The sequence below is a fragment of the Cervus canadensis genome, chromosome 32, assembly GCF_019320065.1.
Source record: "Cervus canadensis isolate Bull #8, Minnesota chromosome 32, ASM1932006v1, whole genome shotgun sequence".
Lineage (NCBI taxonomy): Eukaryota > Metazoa > Chordata > Mammalia > Artiodactyla > Cervidae > Cervus > Cervus canadensis.
This window is the reverse complement of record NC_057417.1, coordinates 35,142,349-35,164,822: the sequence shown is the minus strand read 5'-3', so window position 1 is coordinate 35,164,822 and position 22,474 is coordinate 35,142,349. Positions and strand designations below refer to the sequence as shown.

At 61.0% G+C, this 22,474-nt stretch overlaps 2 protein-coding genes across 4 annotated transcripts in view; both read right to left on the bottom strand.

Annotated features, from left to right (window-relative positions):
* The window catches only part of ADAP1 (ArfGAP with dual PH domains 1), a 36,516-nt gene extending 31,276 nt beyond the window's left edge, over positions 1–5,240 (bottom strand). Inside the window, exon 1 of one of the 2 annotated variants that reach the window (XM_043454860.1) lies at positions 4,961–5,240. In XM_043454860.1, coding sequence (XP_043310795.1) covers positions 4,961–5,042 — 82 coding nt within the window. In that variant the 5' untranslated portion in view covers positions 5,043–5,240. The remainder of the gene's footprint in view (positions 1–4,960) is intronic. The other variant, XM_043454858.1, reaches the window with a different exon arrangement.
* Positions 5,241–12,106: 6,866 nt separating this feature from the next.
* On the bottom strand, positions 12,107–19,811 carry LOC122432749 (cytochrome c oxidase assembly protein COX19). 2 transcript variants are annotated; one of them, XM_043454835.1, is made up of 3 exons: positions 17,703–17,900; positions 17,031–17,142; positions 12,107–14,471 (listed from the first exon to the last, which is right to left on the bottom strand). In XM_043454835.1, the coding sequence occupies exons 1-3, from the start codon at positions 17,782–17,784 to the stop codon at positions 14,396–14,398; spliced, it is 270 nt and encodes an 89-aa protein (XP_043310770.1). In that variant the 5' UTR covers positions 17,785–17,900; the 3' UTR covers positions 12,107–14,395. The 2 variants fall into 2 exon arrangements, with proteins under 2 accessions (XP_043310770.1, XP_043310769.1); XM_043454834.1 differs by lacking the exon at positions 12,107–14,471 and having other exon boundaries at positions 16,725–17,142; positions 17,703–19,811.
* Between the last annotated feature and the right edge of the window lie 2,663 nt (positions 19,812–22,474).

Sequence of the window (22,474 nt, the reverse complement as noted above, 5' to 3'; positions counted from 1 at the left end):
GGAGCCGGGGAGTCACAGCCGCTGAAGCCCAAGTGCCCCGGAGCCCGCACTCTGCAGCAAGAGAAGCCTGCACGCCCCAACTAGAGAGGCGCCCCTGCTCGCCACAGCCAGAGAAAAGCCCAGCAGCAATAACACCCAGCAGAGCCAAAAACAAAACAAACAGAATAAAAACACCAGAGAGAGAAAGAAAGCTAACAACGCACTTACAACTGCGTCAAAAAGAGTAAAATACCTAGGAACACATTCAGGCAAGGAGGAGAAAGACACGTATACTGAAAACTACAAGATGCCGAAGACGCAGGCGGATGGGACTGCACGCCGTGCTCACGCACTGGAAGAATTAACACTGTTAAAGCGTCCGCACCCCCAAAGCCGTCCTCAGTGTCAGAGCAGGCAACACAGAAATCCCTGTCAAGATCCCAGCAGCACCACAGAACAAACCATCCTAACGTTTCTGTGAACCTCGAAGTCCAAATAGCCAGAGCGAACTTGAGAAAGAGGAACAACGCTGGAGGCATCATAGTTCCTGATTTCAAACTACATTACAAAGCTATAGGAATCAAGAGAGTACATAAAAAAGTATAGTATTAGCATAAAAACAGACATACACATCAATGGAATAGAACAGAGAGCTTAGAAATAAGCCTGCACCTATGCGGTCAATTAATATACAATGAAGGAACCAAGGCTACAATGGAAATAGGACGGTGTTTTCAATAAACAGGAAAACTGGACATCCATGTGCAAAAACCAGGACCACTATCTTACAAAAAGTCAACTCAGAATGGACTGAAGACTTGAGCGCAAGGCCCGGAGCCACAGAACTAGAGGAACGCAGGCAGCAAGCTCCCTGACGTCAGTCCTGGCGATGAGTCTGGGGGCCTGACACCAAAAGCGAAAGCAGCAGAAGCAGAAATAAACCAGTGGGACTGAAGACTGCGCAGCAAGACCGTCAACCAAACAAACAGGCAACCCACAGGAGAAAATATCTGTAAATCACGTGCCTAACAGTGGGTCTAAACACATCCAAAATACACAAAGAACTCATGTGATAGCAAACCAACAACAAAAGACTCAACACTTCAATTAAAAACTGGGCACAGCCTCTGAGGAGACATTGTTCCAAAGAAGACATGCAGATGGCATGGTGTGTGGAGAGATGCTCATACCACTAACCACCAGGGAAATGCAGATCAAATCCACAGTGAGGCATCAGCTCACCCATGAGCAGAGCCAGCAAGAAAAAGACAGGAAATAACAAGCTAAGGGTGGCAGTGGACATAAGGATACATTTGGGTGACATTGCAGATAGAAAACAGAACGCAGGTTCCTCAAAAAATTAAAAATAGGACTTCCATACAATCTAGTAATTTCACTTCTAGATATTTTATTGAGGGAAACGAAAATGAATTCATAAAGATATCTGTATCCCCATGTTTACTACAGGACCATCTACCACAGCTAAGATATGGACGACTGGATAAAGATGTGACACATATGGATACTATTCAGCCGTCAAAAAGGAGACCTTGCCATTTCTGACCACGTGGATGGATCCTGAGGGCATCACGCTGAGTGAAATAAACCAGACAAAGACAAATGCTGTATTAACATGTGCAATCTAAAAAACAAAACCCCAAACCCCACACTCACAGAGAGAGAACAAGTTCTCAGAGGTGGGGCTGAGTGAAGAGGGGTCAAAAAGTACAAACTTCCAGTTACAGAATCAACGAGGCCTGCGGACAAACGCACAGCATGGTGACTGCAGCCGCCAGCACTGCAGTAGGCAGACACCGGGAAGGTGCTAAGAGAGCAGATCTGAAGAGTTCTCGTCACAAGGAAGAAACCCTGCGTGAGGGATGCGAGCTAGACTTCTTGTGGTGACCGTTTCTCAGTATGCACAAGCATCGAATCACTGTGTTTACACATGAGGCCAATACGATGTTGCAGCCAACGACATCTCAGCCGTTTAAAGGCGGGAAGCCATGCCACCTGACCCAGCGGGACAAACGCTGCGGACGTTCCGTTCAGCGACACAAGTCAGACACAGGACAGGTCCTGTGTGAGTCTACTTGTCTGGCTGGAACCACAGAGACGGCAAGGGGAAGGGTGCGGGCTGGGGCGAGGAGGGCGTCAGTGTTCAACTGGACACAGCTCTGTTTTGCAAGATGGAAAGAGATGGACTGAGAGACGGACGGTCGTGACGGCTGCGTGACAACGTGGACGTACACTGCGCAACAGTGAGAAGCGTGACTTTTACGTGGATTTCACCACAATGGAAAAAAGTAACCTAAAACCCAAGCAGGCTGCGGCTCCAGGGAGCGGGGACCATCTGCCCAGCCCACTTCTCGGCAGCCCCCTGCCGGCCACACTCTCAGGGGACCCTCTCCCAAACTAAGCCACGTTGCAGAGGCCCTCCCAGCCTGGGTCCTCCTGCCCCACTTCACAGCAACGTCTGAAAAGTCACCTCTGCCTTGAAGCCTCCCGGGGCTAAGTGCGGACCTCCTATTCTGAGGTCTGGCAGGCAGACGCTCCAGCCCCGGCTGAGCAGTGAGGACTGGCCCCCAGCCCCGGGCCCCCAGCAGGGTCTCCACACCACCGTCCCACCACCGTCACTCCCAGAAAGCGCTCCTTGACAAGCCCAGACCTCACCAATCAGAACTGTTTTTACCTGGGGGTGCAGGTGACAGGCATCAAAGCCCCATGGAAGGACCACCCACACCTCACCCAGGGAGCGTGTGGAGGCCTCGCCCGTCCTGCCTATCGGAGGCCAAACAGTCACCTGGCGGGTGACCCACAGGGCGGGTGACCCGGAGGAAGGAAGTGCAGCCCCCACCTCTGGGATGGAGACCCTCCCATCCAGGCCTGCACTGAGGCGCGCCTCCGGGAGCCTCAGACCAGGCCCCGTGCTCAAGGGCAGTGGCGCCCACTCGGGGGCAGACAACCGGAGGGTCTGGGGGCTACAACCACCCCCAGACAGCCTCCCTGCCGGCAGCCCTCGCATGGCGGCCTGCCCAGATCTATCCCCACAGCCCCGCGCCTGGCGGTTGGGGGCCCGGGGCCCACCTGCGTCCTGCCGTGCGGAGCCAAGGCCCTGGAGACCCCCAGCCCCGAGGCGCCGCTCCGGGTGGGCTGCAGCGGAGACAAGCAGGAGCACCAGCCGCTGTGGGAGGGCGCTGTCCTCCTCCGGCCCCCATCAAAGCCAGGAAGGGCTCCAGTCGCCCAGCTGGCCGCAGCGGGGACAGGAAGCTGCAGCGGCGCCCCAGGGCGGTCCCCACCACGGACAGAGCCGTGGGGCTGCAGCAGAGACACAGCAGGCGCGAGACGGGTCAGGGGGCCGGGCACCCGGACAGCAGTCACCCCTGAGGCCCCACGCCCACTGAGTCAGCTCCAGGTCTTCAGGCCTCGGTGTCCCCAGCTATAAAATGGGGGCCCACATCCTGGCTGCTCCTCAGGCTGCCAGGCAGATGAGGCGAGGATCTGAGGTCGTGGACGGAGTCTGAAGAGCAGAGGTGTGGCCCAGTGCCAGGCGGCGGCCCTCCTGAGCGCCTGTGCCCGCAGGGCGGGGGTGGGGTGCCCCTGGTGGAGTGGGTGGGCGGGCGCAGCGGCTGCAGGATCACCACGCCAAGGAGGTCCTTCTCCCTCCTGCCAGGGAGGCTCGGGGTCCCAAGAAGCTCCTCTGGGCAGGGTGGCCTGACGGCCCGGCCCCTCAGACCAGGCCTGGCAGGAGACGTTGCGGACAGACCACTCCCTGGCACAGTTCGCCCTCCTGACAAGTAGAAACACAGGCCCGGGAGAGAGAAGCAGGGTGGCCAGGCGGGCAGCAGCAGGCGGTGGTGATGCAGCCTCAGGGCACAGCCGCAGGCCCTGGGCAGCTCGGGAGGGAGGCCGTGGGGAAGGCCCTCAGCCCGCCCGCCTCCAGGGAAGCCTGCCGCTGCTTCCCCTCAGGGCCACTCCACTCCAGATTCCCTGCATGGGAGGCAGCGGGAGGAAAGAGACCCCTCCCAGCCCAGTGGGCAAGCAGCAGCCAAGAGCCGGGCAGTGAATGTCCACAGTCCGTGTCCCCACCTTCCCTCTCTGGGGGCTCAGGCTAGGTGCCCCCCCCCGCCGGGGGCGGGGGGAGCACGCCCAGTGTGTCCCTGCAGGCCAGGGGGCCGCCCTAGCTGCTGGGGGCTGTTCCAGCCCCACCCCCACTGCAGCCAGGACCTACCAGGGGCGCCAGCTCACTAGCAGGGTCCCCGGGGCCTGAGAGCAGAGCCTTTTCTCTTCCTGCCAATCCCTGAACAGTAGCCCCAGGACTCCGGGGCCTTGGAAATCACCCCAGAGCACCACCCAGGACCGAAGTCCAGGAGATGCCCGCCGGGAGACTGCACCTGCCCAGGGCCCCACCTGAACTGGTCACCTGCTCAGGGCAGCGAGGCTGGGGGCGGGGGGGGGGGTGGTCCCGCGACCCCTTTCCCAGCGGGTCCACGTGGCCGCGGCAGGTGCTTCCTCCCCCGCTCCCAGCGCAGGGCCGGAGGGCGGTTGCAGGCAGGGGCCATGACGTCACCGCAGGTGGGGGCGCCGGCGGACCCTCCATCCCCGCGGAGGAGCCGCGGCCCCGCTCACCCATCCCCTCCCTGCCGCCGGTCTCCCGCCGCGATTTCCTCTTTCTTTGCGGAGCCCCAGGTTTCGCAAGGCGGCGGCTGCCGGCGGCTGACAAGACACGCAGCCTGGGGGAGGGGAAGCGGCGACAGAGCCGCGGGCCGGGGGCCGGGGGCCAGCGGGGACCGGGACCGCGCCCCACCGGAGCGGGGGCCAGGCTCCATGGCCCGCGCCCTCCAGCCCTGCGGGTGCCGCAGCACCCCTTCCCGGCCCAGGGCTGGCATCCAGGCCAGCACCCGGCCCGGGCCACAGCCGCCCGGGCCCGCACCCACGCGGGCCCACAGCACCCCGACGCGCCCGGCCGGCCCGCACCTACCCGGGGCGCCGCAGTCGGCGCAGCGCGCGTTCCCCGGCCGCTGCAGCAGCTCCAGCACGGCCTTCCGCCGCTCCTTGGCCATGGCCGCGACGCCGGGTGGGGAGCGCCCGCCCCGCCGCACTAGGGCCCCACGCAGGCCGCCCGCCGCCGCCGCCCCTGCGCCATCCTGGGCGGCTCAGCCCGCGCGCCGGTTCCGCATTCCTGCCGCCCGCCCGGCCCCGCCGCCGCTCTCCTCGCCGCCGCGGCCGCCGAGCGTGTGCCGGCGCGGGGCCCGGGGCGCACGGCGCGCTCTGGCCGGCGCGGCCCGCGGGCGGCCCCCAGCGGCGCGGGCGGAAGGGCGGGCGAACGGCCTCCTCCCGCGCCGGCCCGACGCCCCAGCCCGCGCTCCCGGGACCCGCCCAGGGACCCGCAGGGGCGGTCTCCGGGCCGCCGCCCACCCTATCCCCCTGCAGCGGGCCCACCTGGCCGGGCAAGACACCAGCAGCCACGGTCGGGGAGACTGAGGGTGGGACCGTCCCCGGTCATTCGCCCTGACAGCGCCTGACAGCTACTGTGCCCCCAGGGGCAGTGCCCCAGGCCCAGCGGGCAAGCAGGAAATGCATGAAGAAGGGGTGCACGCAAGGCCCTGAGGACCACCTCCCTGTCCTCCGAGGAGAGGCTGGCGGGTGACAAGCCCCAGGGGGCTTGCCTGGCCGGGGGTCACTCAGGCCACAGAAGGGCCCTGCTCTGCACCCAGCCGGGAAGGGCGGGGTGTGCGGGGAGAAGGGTGCTCTGGATACAGCCTTCTGAGTCAGGAGGCCAGCACACAGCATGGGGGAGAGGAGGGGACAGGTCTCTGTTCAGGTTCTTTCCCTTTTCTTCTTAAATTATGAATGCAGTGATGCAGCTGGTTAGAAACAGCGGACAGCCTCCCCCCACCCCCCACCCCGTGACTGAGCCAACCACTGTCAGCGACTGCTAGCATTCTTCCAGAACGGTCCTCGGCCGGGCAGTTCCGCGGCGGGGGGTGCACTGCGGGCGTGTGCCGCCTGCCAGAGTCTCAGCTGGATGCTGTGCCGGAGTCCCGGGGGGCCCACAACCAGGAGAGCACCTCCAGGACGGGGAAGGGCCTGCCACCTCGCCCTCCACAGAGGCTGTGTGGGCACTGTGGCCTACTCTGGCCAACACTGGGGCCCGGTGCTTCTAGAGCCCTGAGGGTCTCTCGGGCAGGACACGGGAGCCCACTTGGGCTTGAGTTTCTAAACCACAGGTCCTGCGTCATCGTGTGCTTGAGCTGGCCTCCTCTCTCCCTCATCAGATGGCGCCCTTCCGGGAGGGATGGGTGGTGTCCTCATCTCGGGGTCCCCATGCCAGGGTCAGAATGTGCCACAGAGCAGAGTGGGGAACAGCGCGTCACGAAGACACACTGGCCTCAGTCACAACAGCAATTACTTCACTGACCGGTGTCTCAGATGGTAAAGCGTCTGCCTGCGATGCAGGAGACCCAGGTTCAGTCCCTGGGTTGGGAAGATTCCCTGGAGAAGCGAATGGCAACCCATTCCAGTATTCTTGCCCAGAGAATCCCTTGACAGAGGAGCCTGGCAGGCTACAGTCGGTGTGACCACAGAGTCGCTCACGACTGAGCGACTTTCACTACATCAGGCATTAGGTCAAACCCCTTCCCATTTAATTCCCATTTTGCAGATGCTGAAAAACAGAGGCATAGAGGTGTTCAGTCATACCCAAGGCCACACGTGGCTTCTAGGTGGAAGGACTGGGATGAACACACAGCTGGGGAACAAAGAGCCGAGCCCCCACTCCCCCCGCCCCCAGCGGCAGGGATGCTGGGGGCCGAGGAGGGACCGGTGGGGGCAGGGAAGCCAGAGGGGCTGGGAGCACGAGCAGGCGAGGCGCAGGCTGTCGGGCAGCGGGTCCTTCTGCTGCTCTGTCGTCCCATGCGACTATGGGGGTGATGACACGGTCCAGGGAGGCGGATTCAAGGACAGAGGTGAGGGTGTGAGAGCCTTAAAGAGACAGGCAGGACCGAGCTCTGCAGCCCCTGACCCGGGCCCCCAGGCCGAAGGGAAGCACAGGGTGCAGTGGGCTGGCGTGGGGTTCCCAGGACGCAGGGCACACGCAGCCCCGGGCGGGTCACGCCCAACAGGCCCTTGCCCAGGCTCTGGGGGTTGTCGGAGGGGCTGGAGGCCAGCACACAGGGTCCTGGCAGGGCCCTGGGGGGCCCCTCTGCTGAGGGGATGGGAGCGAGGGGAGTGACCACTCTGTCTGCCTTGTGGGAGGGGGCACGTGAAGGTGACTGGGGAGCCAGCCGTGCCCGCCGAGGTGTGGGGGACATGCGGACAGGCAAACACCCAGGACTCAGAGCCTCGTGGCCTGAGGAAGGCTGTGAGGATGGGGGAGGGCACAGCGCCTGGAGACTGGGGAGGGGTCCTCCTGCAGGCTGGAGACAGAGTCCAGGGCAGCTGACAGCATGGAGGCCGCGGTGGACCCCCCAGCAGGGCCGGGCAGAGGGGGGCCGGGCAGGAGGTGGGGGAGTCACGAGGACGGGGTGGAGGGCAAGGGAGGGGAGGGCCCGAGAGGCAGGACCCCAGCCCCAGGGGCTGCAGGGCTACGGGGTGCAGGCGCGGAGGACACACGCTGACAGGAACCCCACGGGGTGCCGGCCACCAGCCCCTGGCAGTGGTGCCCAGACTCCTGAGGGACTTCTGCAGGGCAGAGGAGTTGGCACTCTGGCCTGGGCAGGGTGGGACGCCCAGAGGGGGCCTGCAGGGCGGCTGGGCCCTCAACAGCACCCTCGGCGTGCCTGTTCTGTGCAGAGCCCTGAGCAGCGGGGACCCGTCTACCAAGGGGAGAAAACGGGGAGCCCCAGGCTGTGTCCACCACTCCCACCAGCCCCCCTGCCTGAGACCTGGGTTTCGGGTGCGTGGGGGAGGGAGAGCGGGCACTGCCCTCCAGCCTTTCCTGGCCACGTCGTGGCTCGGGGCTGAGCAACCGCAAGGTTCCGGGGTGGTGTTGGGCAAGATGGGAGCATGGCAGGCACCCAGCCAGCAGCCGGCTCGGCCCGAACCCTCCTGGGCCTGGGGGGGTCATGGGCGTTCCTCCCCGGCACCTTCTGTCCCCCCCGGGCCTGCTCTGAGCCGCACCTGGGCTGGGAACCCAGGTCTTCCCAGGAGTGGACGAGCTGGGGGGTCGGGGTCAGTCCTCTGTTGGGGACTGGGTGGCAGCTGAGGGCAAGGTCCCCATGGGGACTCTGGGGGCTGAGGAGGCAAGCGCCTCCCAGAATGTGGGAGACGCAGAGACTCGGCTGACACGCCTGGCCACGAGTGGCGGCTTCCGGTGTGGCTGGCACAGTTCCTGTTTTAAAGCCCTCGCCCTCGTAATTCCTGAGCCTCAGCCTCCAGCCCCACCCCGATGAAGGAAAACAGAGACACCCAAAAAAGAGGCGACCCTTGGTGTGCGGGGTGTGCACCACTCCTTGCCCCACAGCCCGGGCAGCGGGGACGGTCCCGGCACCAGGACCGTGTCTCCATCTACGAGCAGAGCTGGCTCTAGAGACCCAGAAGGGTCTCAGGGGGGTCCCGAGAGGGGACGGATGGGGTGGGGTCTCCGCGGGGGCAGAGCTCCAGGGCTGGTTCAGTGGGTGTGGGGACATTTAAAAAGAGTTTCTGCCTGGTATCCTGAAGAGAACCAGCATGTGGCAGGGGGACGTGTCTGCAGGCCCCTCGGGCTCCTGGAGGACCTGGGCTCCCAGGGTGCCCCCCTGGGGCGGGTGTGGGAGCCGGGGGAAGCCCGGGTGCAGTCTGGGGAGTGGGCTGCGGCCACAGTGATGCTCAGTCTCCTGGGTCCCAGCTCTTTGAGCACTGACATCCAGCCGGGGACTTAAAGTTCACAGATGAGTGCGACTCTGACAAGCCAGTGGTAAGAGAACCCCAGCAGCACTTTCTCCCAGGAAGACACACAGACGTGCAGGTGCCCAGCATCACGGCTGTCGGCAGACGGGACGGCTGCACCTGCACAGACCCACAAACGGAGCAGCACCCACTCCACCAAGTACGCACCCGAGAGGCGGAAAGCGCGCACACACTCAGAAATGTGTACGTGAATGTTCACAGCAGCGCTCCTCACAGGAGCCAAAGCGGGGTGAGCCCTGTCCGGAGGCATGGATACAGCAGGGCAGGACTCGGCCACGAAAAGAGAGCAGCGTTACAACGCTACAGCCCGGACGAACCGCAACGGTCAGTGAGAACAGCCGGTCGTGAACGCCCACGGCATGCCGGGGTGCTCCCGAGGCCTCGGACCTGTCGATTCCAGCCCGTGCTGAGCCACCAGGCCCGCGGAATGGACGGGTCAGCGGTCCTCAAGGGCAGGGAGCCGAGGCTGCGAGGCCCTGCTCACCTACGGCTTGAGGCTTGTTTGCAGGACCAAGCCCCAGGCCTGTCTGTGGACCAAGCACAAGGGACCCTGCCCCACCTGCAGGGCGAGGCGGCGGGAGTCCACAGCCGGTGTGGAAGCACCCCACAGCTCACCAGGCCCTGCAGGGTGCGCACATGGCAAGGCCAGGTCCTGGGCTGACACGCGGGGACAGGACAGGTCAGGCCGCGGACAGGGGGACGAGCGGGGCGTGAGGGGTCCTCGCCTTCCCCGGCAGGGTCTGTGCATCTGCGCCCCACCGTGTCCACCCGTCCGCCTCCCACACGCCCTCCCCCAGGAGCTACCTGCCCCGCCCCGAGGGGTGGGGCCTACGGCTGCCCGCCCCGGTGGGTGGGGCCTACGGCTGCCCCGGGGTGTGGGCCGGGAGCCGTGAGCCTCCAACCTAGGAGGACCCAGTACCCTCGCCTCCAAGACTTGGAGAGGACTCAGCTCCTGCCGGCGCGCCGTCTCCCCGAGTCTCTCCTGAGCCGCCAGCTGCCAAGGCCCGGTGGGGGTCCCCCACCTCCCGCCCGCCCCCCAACCGGCTCATGTGCCAGGCACACGGGTACGGTGTCATAGGGGCGTCAGCCGCCATCTGACCACAGCCCATCTGGGGCCGTGAGGACGGCAACCATCGGGCGCTGCGGTCAGAAGCCAAGTCTGGGGCAGCTGCCACCAGCGCAGGCACAGGGCTCTCCTCTCCAGAACCCTGCCCCCATCATCACGCCCAGGACTCTCTTCACAGAGCGGGGAGAAGCCCGACCCTGGCCCTCCCCCCGCGCCCTCTGCCCCAGGGTGGTCTCCTCTGCAGCGGCTCCACTGCACCCTGGGCACACAGCCCGCAAGTGTGGGCGGCGAGCCCCTGCAGTCCCTCACGGGTCCCTGAGCCCGGGGTGACCAGGGGCGCAGGCGCTGGGGGCTGGCCCTCAGCTGGGGCGCCCACTGCACTTGGGGCTCCCGCCTCCAGCCTGACCCCCGTGTCAGGAGTATCCAGGGCCTCAGAGACGCACAGCCTGGCCCGATGTGTTGCTCCCGGAGTGTGGCAGCCACTGCACGTTCGCTGCGCCCGTGGGGGCCCCAGGGGACGGCCCTCCCACAGGTGACCCCAGGCACTGCGGCGCCACCACCGGCCAGCAGGGGCCGCCATGCCACCACAGTCTGTGCCCGGCTGCGGCCTCCGGGAGGGAGAAGGGCCCTTCCCACGCCCTGCTTCTGTCACCGGGCGGCTGGCGCCCTGCACACGCCAACCCTAACCCCCCACGACGTGGTAACCCCGAGCTTGGTAACATGGCCTGGCACCTTCAGAAGGCTGTTCCCCTAGCTGATGTTTCTATTGTTTCTATAAAAATGATAGATGCTTGTTATAAACAGTCACAAAGAAAAACAGGTGGGCAGCTGTGCATGGTGCAGAGATGGCCCTGTTTGCCGAGGGCCGCCCGGGTCCTACTCCACACGCTCCCAGAAGCCCTCCCGGACCCCCGGGGCTGGAGGGCTGTCCTGCTCTGGGCTCCCGCTGCCCCCACGTGCTTCCCAAGGACAGAGAGCAGCCACCTAAGACCCCAGCTCCTCCTGAGGGCCAGGGCCGCGCCATCCAGGATGCATGGAGGGCAGAGGCCGCAGGCTTCTCTGCAGAAGGAGTGAAGGGGCCAACGTGCACACCCTTCAGTTTCCTTTGAAGAACGTCTACTGAGTAATCAAAACCACCACTCACCGCAAAGCGCCGCACACGATAACATGTGAGCCACGTGTGTAAAACAAGCGGGGTTCTGTTGTGTCCCCCAGTTCTAAGCTGTTCACGTATATGAAACAAGCAGGGTTCTGTTGTGTCCCCCAGTTCGAAGCTGCCCGTGCCTAGGGGGCCCAATATCATCATGAAGGACCCTCTGGGGGGAGGGGGGGGCGGGTCAGATCGAGGACGGGGGAGGAGGCAGTCAGGGAGGGAGAAGCCAGCAGCTCAGGACGAGGTCGGGCCATGGGACGCGGCACCTCATGGAGCTGGGAGAGCAGGAAGTGGACCCTGCCCAGCGCCTCCGGAAGGAGCCAGCTCGCGGGAGCTTTTGAACATGAGGCAGCATAAATGTGTTGTTTAAGCCACCGAGTCTGTGCTGATCTGTTAGTGGGGAAGGAACCTAACTTGCTTTTTTTTAATAAAAGCATTGCCTCCCTAAACAGATACAGAGTAAAAGGTATTCCAACCACCTTGTTTTCCTCTGCTCGAGTTTTCCAGAGCTGTTACAAGGAGCTGGCTTGCTTAAGGCGGGGGGCCTGGCCCTGCGCCCCCAGCTCCCATCCCAGGGGCTCTGTCAGCATCGCACTTCGGGAAGGTGGCTGTGGGCCCAGGGCTGACGGTGGCCATCAGATTGCCCTGGCATAATCCTAAAGACACTTGGAAAACATTCTGCCCATTGTCTTTAGGTGCCTTATAGTAATGTCACTGGCTCACTGAGACAAGTATATACGACAAGTAAAATGCATTCTTTACTTGACAAATGATGACAACCAAAAATACCTCAAGGGAGCTTTGGCAGGACCAGACGAAGCCTCGTATTTTTAGCAGTGGTTGCATGAGCTACTGCTCCTCCGTGAGGAGCCCGCGGTCCATGTGGGGTGTCCTCCAGCCCCGCGCCCGCTCCCGACGCCACCACAGCCGAGTTCTCTGTGGGATTCCCAAGTGTGTTTCAAAACACGAATTCACCCAGTCATGTATGTACAAAGTTCAACTACAAAGAGATGAGCATGGACCATTTTTTTAATTCTTTATTTTGAAATAACTCCAGACTTCCAAAAAGTTGCAGAAACAGGCCAGAGTTTGCCCGCTTCTCCTGACGACATCCCCGTGTGCACGGACATGACGCGCTGTGACCAACCCAAAGCCCCTCACCCGTCCTCGGGGACAGCACCGCTGACCCTCATGCCAGGCTTGGCCCTCGGGCCGGGCACGTCGGTGTGTCCTCGGAGACGGAGGTGACGCACTCAAGAGAAAACAGCAGTGATGCCGCCTCCTTGGGGCAGATCAGGGCGCGTGCCATGGGGACCTTGCCGTCAGCGACATCCCAGAGGTTTCGGCTGGTGGCTGAGTGCTTCCTGGGGTGTCCTCCAGAACCGGCTCCACCTAACGCTGCCCACCCACCTCCAGACACATTGATGCCTGGATGCCCCGTCCTTCCACAAGGGCCGGGGTCGGGAGGACGGCTGTCCCCTTCCTGCGCTGGAACATTTGCCCTCCCTCAGCAGGGACTCCTGGGCAGGAACTGACGCTGCAGCCAAACCCAACGGTTGTTCCGCTGCTGCCAACCAGGCCACTGGGAGCCCTGCCGCGCGCTCCTGACAAGCCCACCAAGGCTTTGGCAACTCCCTACTGTCTGACACAAGAGGGTCCAGGGTCAAATGGACTTTCTGGCCCTGGGTCTTCCTGCTGGAGAGAGGCTCAAATCAAAGAGTCAGCCGCCAGGCAAGCCCCTGGCTGCCAGGGGTCAGTGACCCCAGGTCCCCGGGACCTAGAGCGAAAGGATGTCCGTATGAACACAGGTGAGTGCATGCACACGCTTCTGCACAACTTCTGTACATCTGCTTCTCTACCCACAGCCCTCCCCCACCACACTGCCTTCTGGGCCCCAAGTTCCCTCTCATGCAGGGCCATGCAGGGCACACTGTGGTCTCCCCCAGTCCTTCCTGCAGCCGCCCCGGGCCCTGCCTCGGGGACAAGCACGGGTGGCCGGGTCACACCAATGCTTTACAATTACAAACAACGCTGCAATGAATAACCCTGTACATGTGCAACGTCACACTGGATACTTCCATGGCTCGGTTTGGTGATAAAAAGCAAGGCTTTTCATAAACCAGCTAGAAGCGTAGACAGAGACGATGCTCCAGTGACAAGGCACAGACGGAGCACCGGGGGCTGGACCCCCACGGGGCCAGCAGTGCCGGAGCCCCCGGCAGACGGCCGGCCTGGGATGGAGCGAGGGGAGGGCCTGAGTGAGCACGGCGCCACCGCAGGACCGAGGGGAGGGACGCCACACAGACAACTGGACGTGGCCGGGGAGGCGCGAGGGCTCCCTGCAGCAGGAGGGGGTCAGGGCACTCACCTGGGTCTTCCTGGCACCCCCCCCCACTGGCCACACTGGGACAAGTCAGCTGACTGGGGCCAGGGAGACAGTCACGGGGCAGGTGCAGGGTCTCCGCTGAGGCTCTGAGCCCACGACAAGGCTCCCCAGAAACACTGCCCTGGGGTCTCACAGCACTCGGGCAGCACTCAACGGGCCCACGCTGCCCTGACCCCTCCTGGCCAAGAAGCGGGGCTGGCTGCAGGCTCTGCGGCTCCTCAGAGGAAAAGCGCCAGAGGCCGCTGCGCCGTCGCCTGACAAGGGCGGACGACCTGCTCCCCAGTTACAGCAGGCGACTTCTTGAAACTAAACATCTGACTGTACAAGTGTCACCCGATACGGATCAGAAAGACACATGGTGTTCAGGCATCACCAGCAAAAATCAAGAAGTCAGATGTGTCAAAACCAGTTTCCCCTTCCAGGTTTATCCTCTGTTTTTGTTTCAAAAAAAAAAAAGAAAAGGAAACGAACAGAGTACATGCTTATGAGTACAAAGAGCAACCCACTTACTAGGAACGTCTTCCTGACAACGTCTACATAACTTCCATGTAACGTTCACACACAGCCAACGACGTGAACCCAGCACCTCACTGGCGCCCACAGTGCCCTGGGTGGGCACCGGACACCTCACCTCCCTGGGAGCCCTGTCATCCCCGCGAACTTAGGATAAACCTTCACAAGCCTGAGGGAAACAGAAATCTAAAAGGGACACCACTTTCCCAAAATCCTTTCAGCAGCTTCAGAAGACGAGCCGTTTCCCAGCCTCAAGGCACGTCCCCAGGGAGGGGCATCTGGCATGGTTCCGAGCAGCACCTCGCGGGCACCCCCACAGTCCCCTTCTGAGCCGCGGTACCTATGAGCACGCTGTGGGGGCGGGAGTCCGAGCGACCCCACACAGCCACGGGCTTCCTCCCAGCACAGCTCAGTTTTTGTCTGGTTTTCCATCAATCAGATCTCCAAATCCCAGCTTTTCCAGGGGTTCCTGTGCCATCAGCTGCCTGAAAGGAAAAGTGAGAGCCGTCAGGGTCCATGCGGCCGCTCAGGCCGGGCGCCCCCACCCCCTCATGGGAACAGCACCCTCAGACCCGTACCTGCCGTGCTCCCGGCCACTTTCCTCATCACATGCTCCTGTGTGCACGCCCCTGTGCCCCTGCCCGCCACGCCCACGACACCCAGAGGCCTGGCAACAGCCCTTAGGACAACATCCCCAGAATCACAAACACCAGCTCGTGGAATCCACCCGGCAACAGATTCCACTACCCTCACAGTGACAGAATGCACGAGACGCTCCTAAAATCCAAGGAGGCAAGTAACGACAAACTCCCACTACACCTTGTCAGAACACGGTTCTTAGAACCGGCCGCTCAGACACAACGTGGTTGACAGGGCCAGGGCCCCCAGGTGATGCCCTGAGCCCTAGAATCTGTGAGTGAGACCTGATACCAGCGGGAGGGGGTTGGTATTGAGGCTGCTGAGGAAACAAGGCTGCCCGTCGGCCCACTCAGAGAGGAGACCACCTTGGATTATCCAAGGGGACCCAACCTAATCCCAGGATCCTTAAAATCATAGAACCTTGGGTGCCTCTGGTCAGAAAGAAAAAATGTAAAGAGGAGGAAGGATCTGAAGACACAGCACCGTGGACCGTGAGCATGCAGGGTGGGCCACAGGCCAAGGACAGGAAGCCCGGGAACAGACAGGTCAGGACAGACCCTCCTGAGGGAAGTGCCTGGGCCGCACCTGGTCGGGCCCAGTGCTCTCCCAGGACCAGACGCTCTACACGCTCCGCACCAGGTCAGGAGGCCTGGCCACCAGACATGCCAGGGCGGGCCCTGGACTTGAGGTCTCAGATCCCACATGTATTCGCTGTGTCTCTGCTGACCGTGCAACCCCAATGTTAACAGAAGCTGCTGTGAGGAAGCGTAGCCCCTGCCCTCAGCAGCAGACACATCCACTCCAGGCCAACAGGGCCCGAGACCGTGTGAGCCAACTGACAAATTCTACCTCGGTCCAGTTCTTAAAAAGATGCATGTGAAGTACACGAAAGAAGGGTGTGGAATATCAGCAAAAAGGAAAAAAGCGGAAAGGAAGCTTTTTAAAAGAGTGACGGACTCCAACTAATAAAAAAAATAAATAAAAGAGTGACGGAAAAATAAATAAATAAAAGAGTGACGGAGAAGCAAGTGGGCAAGATACGGACCAAGTCAGAAACACACACCCCTCACAACCAAATGCGGCCTGACCAACCAGTGATGCCGCCTGAATCGTGGAACCCACAGAGCAGCTGACGCATTCCCGTCTGCAGGCCTTCCTCAGAGGCCCAGGAGCAAACGGGAAAAAGACGGCCCTTCCGCTGGCCCTGCCGGGAAGCCCTCGTCACGCAGCAGGCGTGGCTCCGGAACGAAAGCAACTGGACCCTCCAGGCAGCCCTGAGCTGGAGCCGCTGGGCCCTGTGCCGGCCCAGGGAGGACTGACCCGGGGACGGCGACCCGAGTTCTGGGCAGGCGCAGGGTAGAGACGAGCGCCGAACTCCGTCACCAAGGCTCGTGCCAAGAAGAGACTACTCGAGTTCAGCTGTTTTGATTTGCGAGAGTGAGTGAAGCATGCAGACCCGACCGACACACCACGTAGAGATGACGGAGCTGGTGTCAGGCCGGCCCATCGTTAAGCCTACAACACCTGTGAGCCTGCGTGACTCACGAGGGGAGAAGGGCACCCCCTGAGGGCCGGGCACCAAGAAGGCCCATCTCCCTCAAAATCCCAAATGTCTGCAGAGAGCCCTCAACACACCTGGGGTCCAAGAAGCACAGCGGAGCTTGCCTGGAGGGGAATGCCTGAGTTTGTTAAGGAAAAATTGAAAACAGGCCCAGAATGGATTGCTTTTTGTCAACCTGTCTTCAGACAAGGCCTCTGCCAGACTGGGTTCCCTCGTGAGCAAACAAAGAGCTCAAAGGACATAAATAAAAGTTTCCACCCAAGCACATAATAGGTTACATGCTTTCCCCATGAAGCTTTACAATGGTACTTCTGAAGTAAAATCTCAACGGATCAGTTAGAAGCGTTTTTGTTTTGTCTAAAGGTGGGTCTTGTGAACTCTGGTTGAGATAGGAAGAGTCACTCATCTTTCACTGTTTCTCGGGCCCACTGTCTTGCCTGTCACACTACAAACAGCTCTTGAGTGGATATCAAAGAAAACAGCACGTATTTTTATGTTCTGAGAACGTTTAAAGGAATAAGCTCTGTACCCACAAATCTTTTGACTCAGTCAGCATTTTTATGATGTACGATTCTGAAACCTGAATGACACATCACACATTTAGAAAGAAAAAACTCTGAGGAATGCAATCACGTCCATGGCTATCACTGGGGAAAAGGTTCCCACGGCTGCCAACAACTTTGAGTACAACTCATCTCCGAAATGCCTCAATTTCACAGCCAGGCAGCCCTTTGGGGCCAAACACAAGGAGAAGTCAGGCCTGGGTGGGGCCTCTTGGGACAAACATTTCAGCTGGAGACAGGGTGGGCGGAGAAGACATAAATCATGGTTGGCAGGTACTTGCCTCTCCATCCTGCACTCTAGATATTCTTTTGATTCATTTCTGCACAAAGTATTTTCAAAATTATTGTCCCGGAGACACTTCATGAATTTCTCTTTAAAGCTTTTACATTCACCTGGAACAAAACAGAAAAATGTTTTCTTTTTAAAGTGAAAACAGGACATGCCCGCCCAGCAACCTTACTGGCAGCCCTCCTTCTTCTCCTCTGGAAACTAGTTTCCTTCAGAAACACTCTGGAAACAGACGAGAAAAGACAAATGTTTTGGGTGGAACAGCGAGGGCAGGAAAAGGGGGACGTCCAAGCGGCGGCGCCGGGAGTTCCCTGCAGACGTTGCAGACTGGCAAATAAAGAACCATTCGAAACCCATTTTCGAAGCCTTAGCTTCCGCGGAGGCTGCGGCGACCAGGAGCGCCCTCCGCTTCCGCACCAGACGCCCGCGGAACCCCGCGCGCGGGCCTCACACCCGCCAAGGATGCGGCTGCCGGAACGTCGGCCCCCGACCGCAGGCCGGCCTCCGTGTCCTCTCGCTGGCCCCAGGGCCCAGCGCCGTCCCCGCTCCTACCCCGGGCCCCGGTGGGAGGCTCCGGACCGAGCCGAGCCGTACCGAGCCTCAGAGGCCCCGCCCGCGCCGCGAGGCACCACCGGGCCGGGGAGTCCGGACCGCCCGTACTCACCGAAGTGATCGAGAGGGAAGCTACCCTTGTCCGGGGGACGCGGCTGGAAGCTCTTGGACCCGAAGTTCATAGCCGTCGACATGATGGCGGCACCCAGACTCTCCTAGGGCGACGCGCGCCGTACGCAGGACGGCCGGCCGATCGCGGAGCAGGCCCCGCGGGAGCGCCGAGCACGTCGAGCGGCTAGCCGCCCCTGATGGGCCTGGACTTGGAGGTACAGGGCCCGCCCCCAGCACCGAGACCCCGCCCCTCGTGCCCAGGCCCCGCCCCCGGGCTCCGAAAGGCCGGGACCCTCAGTCACTTGTTCTGCAGGTGGGGTTTCTTATCCTCGAGGCAACACAATGGCAGAGGGTCCAGTCGTCATCTATTTAGGACGAGGAAACGAAGTTCAGAGAGGGTCAGCAACTTGCCCAAGGACACACAGCTTCAATCCATAAGAAGCCCAAGGGCAGGAGGACGCTCCTGGAAGGCTGTCCCTGGCAAGGGTGAGGAGGGTCTCTGCATCCCCGCAAGGCTGCAGGGTCTGGGCAGCTTAGAGCAACAGAAATTCCTTCTCTCACAGTTCTGGGGGCCAGTTATCCGAGAGCCGGGTGTTGGCTCCCTGCTCGTGGATTGCCGGCAGCTCTTGGTGCCCCCTGGCTTGTGGACGCATCACCCCGTCTGCCTCACCACGTGGCCTCTCCCTGTGTGTCTGTGTTCACACATCGTCCTTCCAGGAGGATGAACCCTTATTGGGTTAGGACACACCCCCATGACCTCACTTCAGCTAATTACATATACAGTGACCCTGTTCCCAGAAAGGTCACATTCTAAGGTAGGGGAGCTAGGACTTCAACATGTGAATCTGGGACACAATTCAACAGATAAAAGAGTGAAAATGCATTATCAACAGGAAAGTCCCTGGTGGTCATTTATTATTGTTGTTATAGCAACAGTAAAAACAAGGAAAAGGCTGGGGGGGGGGGTGGTCACTAGCTCTCTGCAGCAGGGCTCCTCCCAACCTTGTACCCTGGGCAGAGCTGATGGAGGTGGGTGGGCGCCCGCCCGCCACCCTGCTGTCTGATTCTTCCCTGAGCTCCAACCCCTATTCATGCATCCACTCCACCCACGTAGCGGTCCCTGGCGCCAGCCACGTGCCAGGCCCTAGACATAAGCCTGTGGGGGCCTCAGCACCGCAGAGTCACCAGCTGACCCCCCTGGACAAGCGGTCTTCCCCCAGGCCCAGCACCACTGCCCCCTGTAACATCGGGGGCTTGCCCACCAGTCCCAGCAGCATCCCCTCCCCACAGGGCCTAGGTCGGATGCCCCCTTCTCCAGAAGCCATCCAGCATGCACTCACCCATTCGCAAGGACCCCCATGGTGCACACCCCCCGACCTCCGGGCCTGAGGTGGGATTCCACCCTGTTTGTCCGGAGCCGCCCAGAGCTCCACCAAAGTCAGCGGGCCAACAGGAGGGGCCCACAGGGTGGGCCCAGACCAGCGGGTAAGCTCAGCCCTGTTGTCTGGGCCGGGGCTGGCCTGGGGCTCTGGGCCCACAGAAAACTACAGGAGGAAGCTTGTACCTGTTCCCCATTCCTGTCATATTAACTGTTGACACTACAGGAGCCAGGGGCCCCGCACTGGGTTACTTATTAATGCTCCAGGGCTGTGAACAATAGGAGTGTTTATTACCTAGCAAATAGCACCTTTCCCTGCAACTTGATCACACCACTTAGCAGAGGAAGGGACAGTTCCTCCCCACCCAGGCTGCCATACCTCTCCCTCTCCGTGGGGCAGCCCTGGGGGACCCATGACCCCTCGAGGCCCAGTGACCAGGAGGTGTCAGCCTGCCAAGTAACCGATTATTGCTTCATAGGAGATGTTTAGCAGTTCATTAAATCTTTAGGTCGAAAAGCAAGGAAAAATGCTTTTGGAAACCCTCCTACGTGCGGGGCTGTTTTACATGGGCTCACAGTGCTGACACACAGTAGGTGTTCAGCTAGTGTCTTTTGAAGAATTCCCTGGCAGTCCAGTAGTTAGGATTTGATGCTTTCACTGCCTGGGGCCTGGCTTCGATTCCTGCTTGAGGAACTAAGATCCCATAGGCCATGCAGCATAGCCAAAAATTTAATTAATTAGTTAATTAAAAATTAAAAATATTTGGGGAGACTTCTTTGGTGGTCCAGTGGTTAACAGTCCATCTGCCAATGCAGGGGACATGGGTTCGATCCCCCGTCAGGGAAGGTTCCACATGCCTTGGAGCACCTAAGCCCGTGCACCACAACTGCCAAACCTGCGCTCTAGAGCCTGAGAACTACAACTGCTGAAGCCAGCGGGGCTACAGCCCATGGACCACTGGAAGCCCCTGAAGTGAGACACTTGAGCACTGCAACAAAGAGTTAGCCGGCTCGTCACAACCAGAGGAAGCCCGTGCGAAGGAACATAGACTTAGGGCAGCCGAAAATAAAGAAACTGCGAGATTAAGTTAAAAATGATGTTTGAAGAATGAACACAGTTTTCAGGCATTATTATCTTCATGTCAGACATAGGACACACAGAGGTCAAGCCCCTTGCCCAGAGTTACACAGCCAGTGCATGAGTTTCCCACCACTGTAACAAACAGCCCTGACTCACGGGTGTGAAACAGCAGTGATCCGTTGTGCTCCTAAACTCGGGGAGTGGGCAGGCCATGTGGAGATGGCCCCATGGGCCATCAGCCGGGGCCACTACACCTCAGAATAGGGAAGCCCTTCAGGACTGAGCACGTGTGGCTGGGTGCTGGGCCTGGTTCCTGGGGGTCGCACCTCCTGTCCCCCTGGCCCTCCTCCCACCTCCCAGGGCTTGCTCCCAGGATGCTGACTGCGTCCTGCATGCAGGATCCCAGAAGCAGTAGGTGGAAGCCACATGGCTTTCCCGGTCCACCTCCAAAGTCTCAGAATATTGCCTCCACCATGGTCACTAGCCCCCACCCAGGGTCAAGGGCACAGTCCCCAGCTCTCCATGGCTGAGGGCCAAGTAGATGGAGAGCTTGAGGGCTGGGAGCTGTCATTGGAAGATGCTGCCTCAGCCTTGGGAGTAGATAGAGGGGCCAAGTGTGGAGTCAGGTGTGTGCAACCCCAGAGCCCTCTAGGCAACAATCTGCACCTGGGGCGTCAAGGCCAGGTGTGACCTGAGCCCCAGGTGACCCCGGCCACTCAGTTCTGACCCCACAGTTCCCAGGCTTCTGCTCGAACACCAGTATGGGGCTGGTACAACTGCCCACTGGACCGCGCTGGGAGGAGGTGAGCCTGGGTGCAGGTGGCCGTCTGGCCACCAGGAGCAGACACAGAAACACCGCTTGCCCCACAACCCCCACTCCCCACCCCAGCCCAGAGTGCCACCAGCAGACCCAAGAGAGAGGAGAATTCATTGGAATCCTGATGATGTCACTGGGCCCCTGAATCGACCCTGGCCTGAAACTAGATCTTGCTGATCTTTTGATGTTAATAAATTCTGCTGTCAAAGAGTAATTTTCAAAAGGCTCTCAGGCTAACAGATACTGAGCACACAGCCGAGCTTTATCTTGCCCGTTAACGAGGGAAGAGGGCGGGATGACAAGGCTGCTTCAAAGAGAAATGTGCAAACGCCGACAATCACACCCAGTCAGAGGAGAGAGAGCACTGGATGAGCCCACCGAGCAGGCTCAGGACTGGTCAACGTCTGACGAGACAGCAGAGCCAAGCCTCTGGGTGACCTCCTCCATGAGACAGATGTCCTCTGTGTGTTTACGGGGGATCACCTGCATTTGTCCTGTTCTTGGCCGGCTTGGTGGCCTCTGGGCCCAGTCGATCATAGACAAGTCAAATAGAGCGAACCCCCATTCCCGGGGGGACGAAGTGACGCCCAGGCAGGCGGTTAGGCGGCAACCCCACGAAGGGACCCGTGTGACCGGTCTGCCATGTTTCTGGAGTGGGGTGATTTTCTGAACCCTGCTCCCAAGGCCTCCCGGGGCTGCCCCAACAAGGGACATAGCCTGGGGGAACGGAAAACACCACCACCACCTGCTCTGCTCCGGAGGCCAGAAGGCAGGGCACCTCCTGAAGATGGCTCCAGGCGGGTCCTTCCTGATCCCGGCCAGCTTCTGCGGTTCCTGGGTCCTTGGCCTGTGGCCGTGGCCCCCACCCTTGCCTCTGTCACCAAATGAGGGGCAAGGTGACTTGGTTAGAGAGCCACACTCCACAGAGGCCCCCGTTCTGAGGCTCTGGGTGGACGTGAATGTCGGGGGAATGTCCTTAGACCCAGCGGCCTGCTCCAGCCAGTTTGGGTTTTCCCAGGACCCTCCCCGCGGTGCCCCCCTCACTGGATGGGATGCAGGCAGAGCAGTGGGTCACTCAGAGTGGATGCTGCAGGGCCCACCACATGCAGCCCTGGGGCACGGGCCACTGCGCCACCGAGCTGAGCCCACTCCCTCCCCGGGAAACCCAGCCACCCTGACGGGCTGTCAGCAGCTGGAGGCCCCAGGACAGACGCCAGGGGCGGTTCTGTCAGGAAGGGTCTTGAGACGGGCTCCCTGCAGCTCAGTCCTGCTGCGGGGGCCACGCCTGCTCTCCGAGCACAGCGGCAGCACCAAGACCTGGCCCCCGCTCAGCAGGCCCCTCAGCGTGGGCTTCACCGACCCAGAGCGGAGCCCCTGACAGGGATGCGTGCTCCCCTCCAGCCCCGCAGCCACACTGCCATCCCAAGGGGCTGGGCCCCCAGTGTGGCTCCATGGCCGTGACCCAGGGCTGCCCAGCGCCCCCGCTCCGTGCCACCC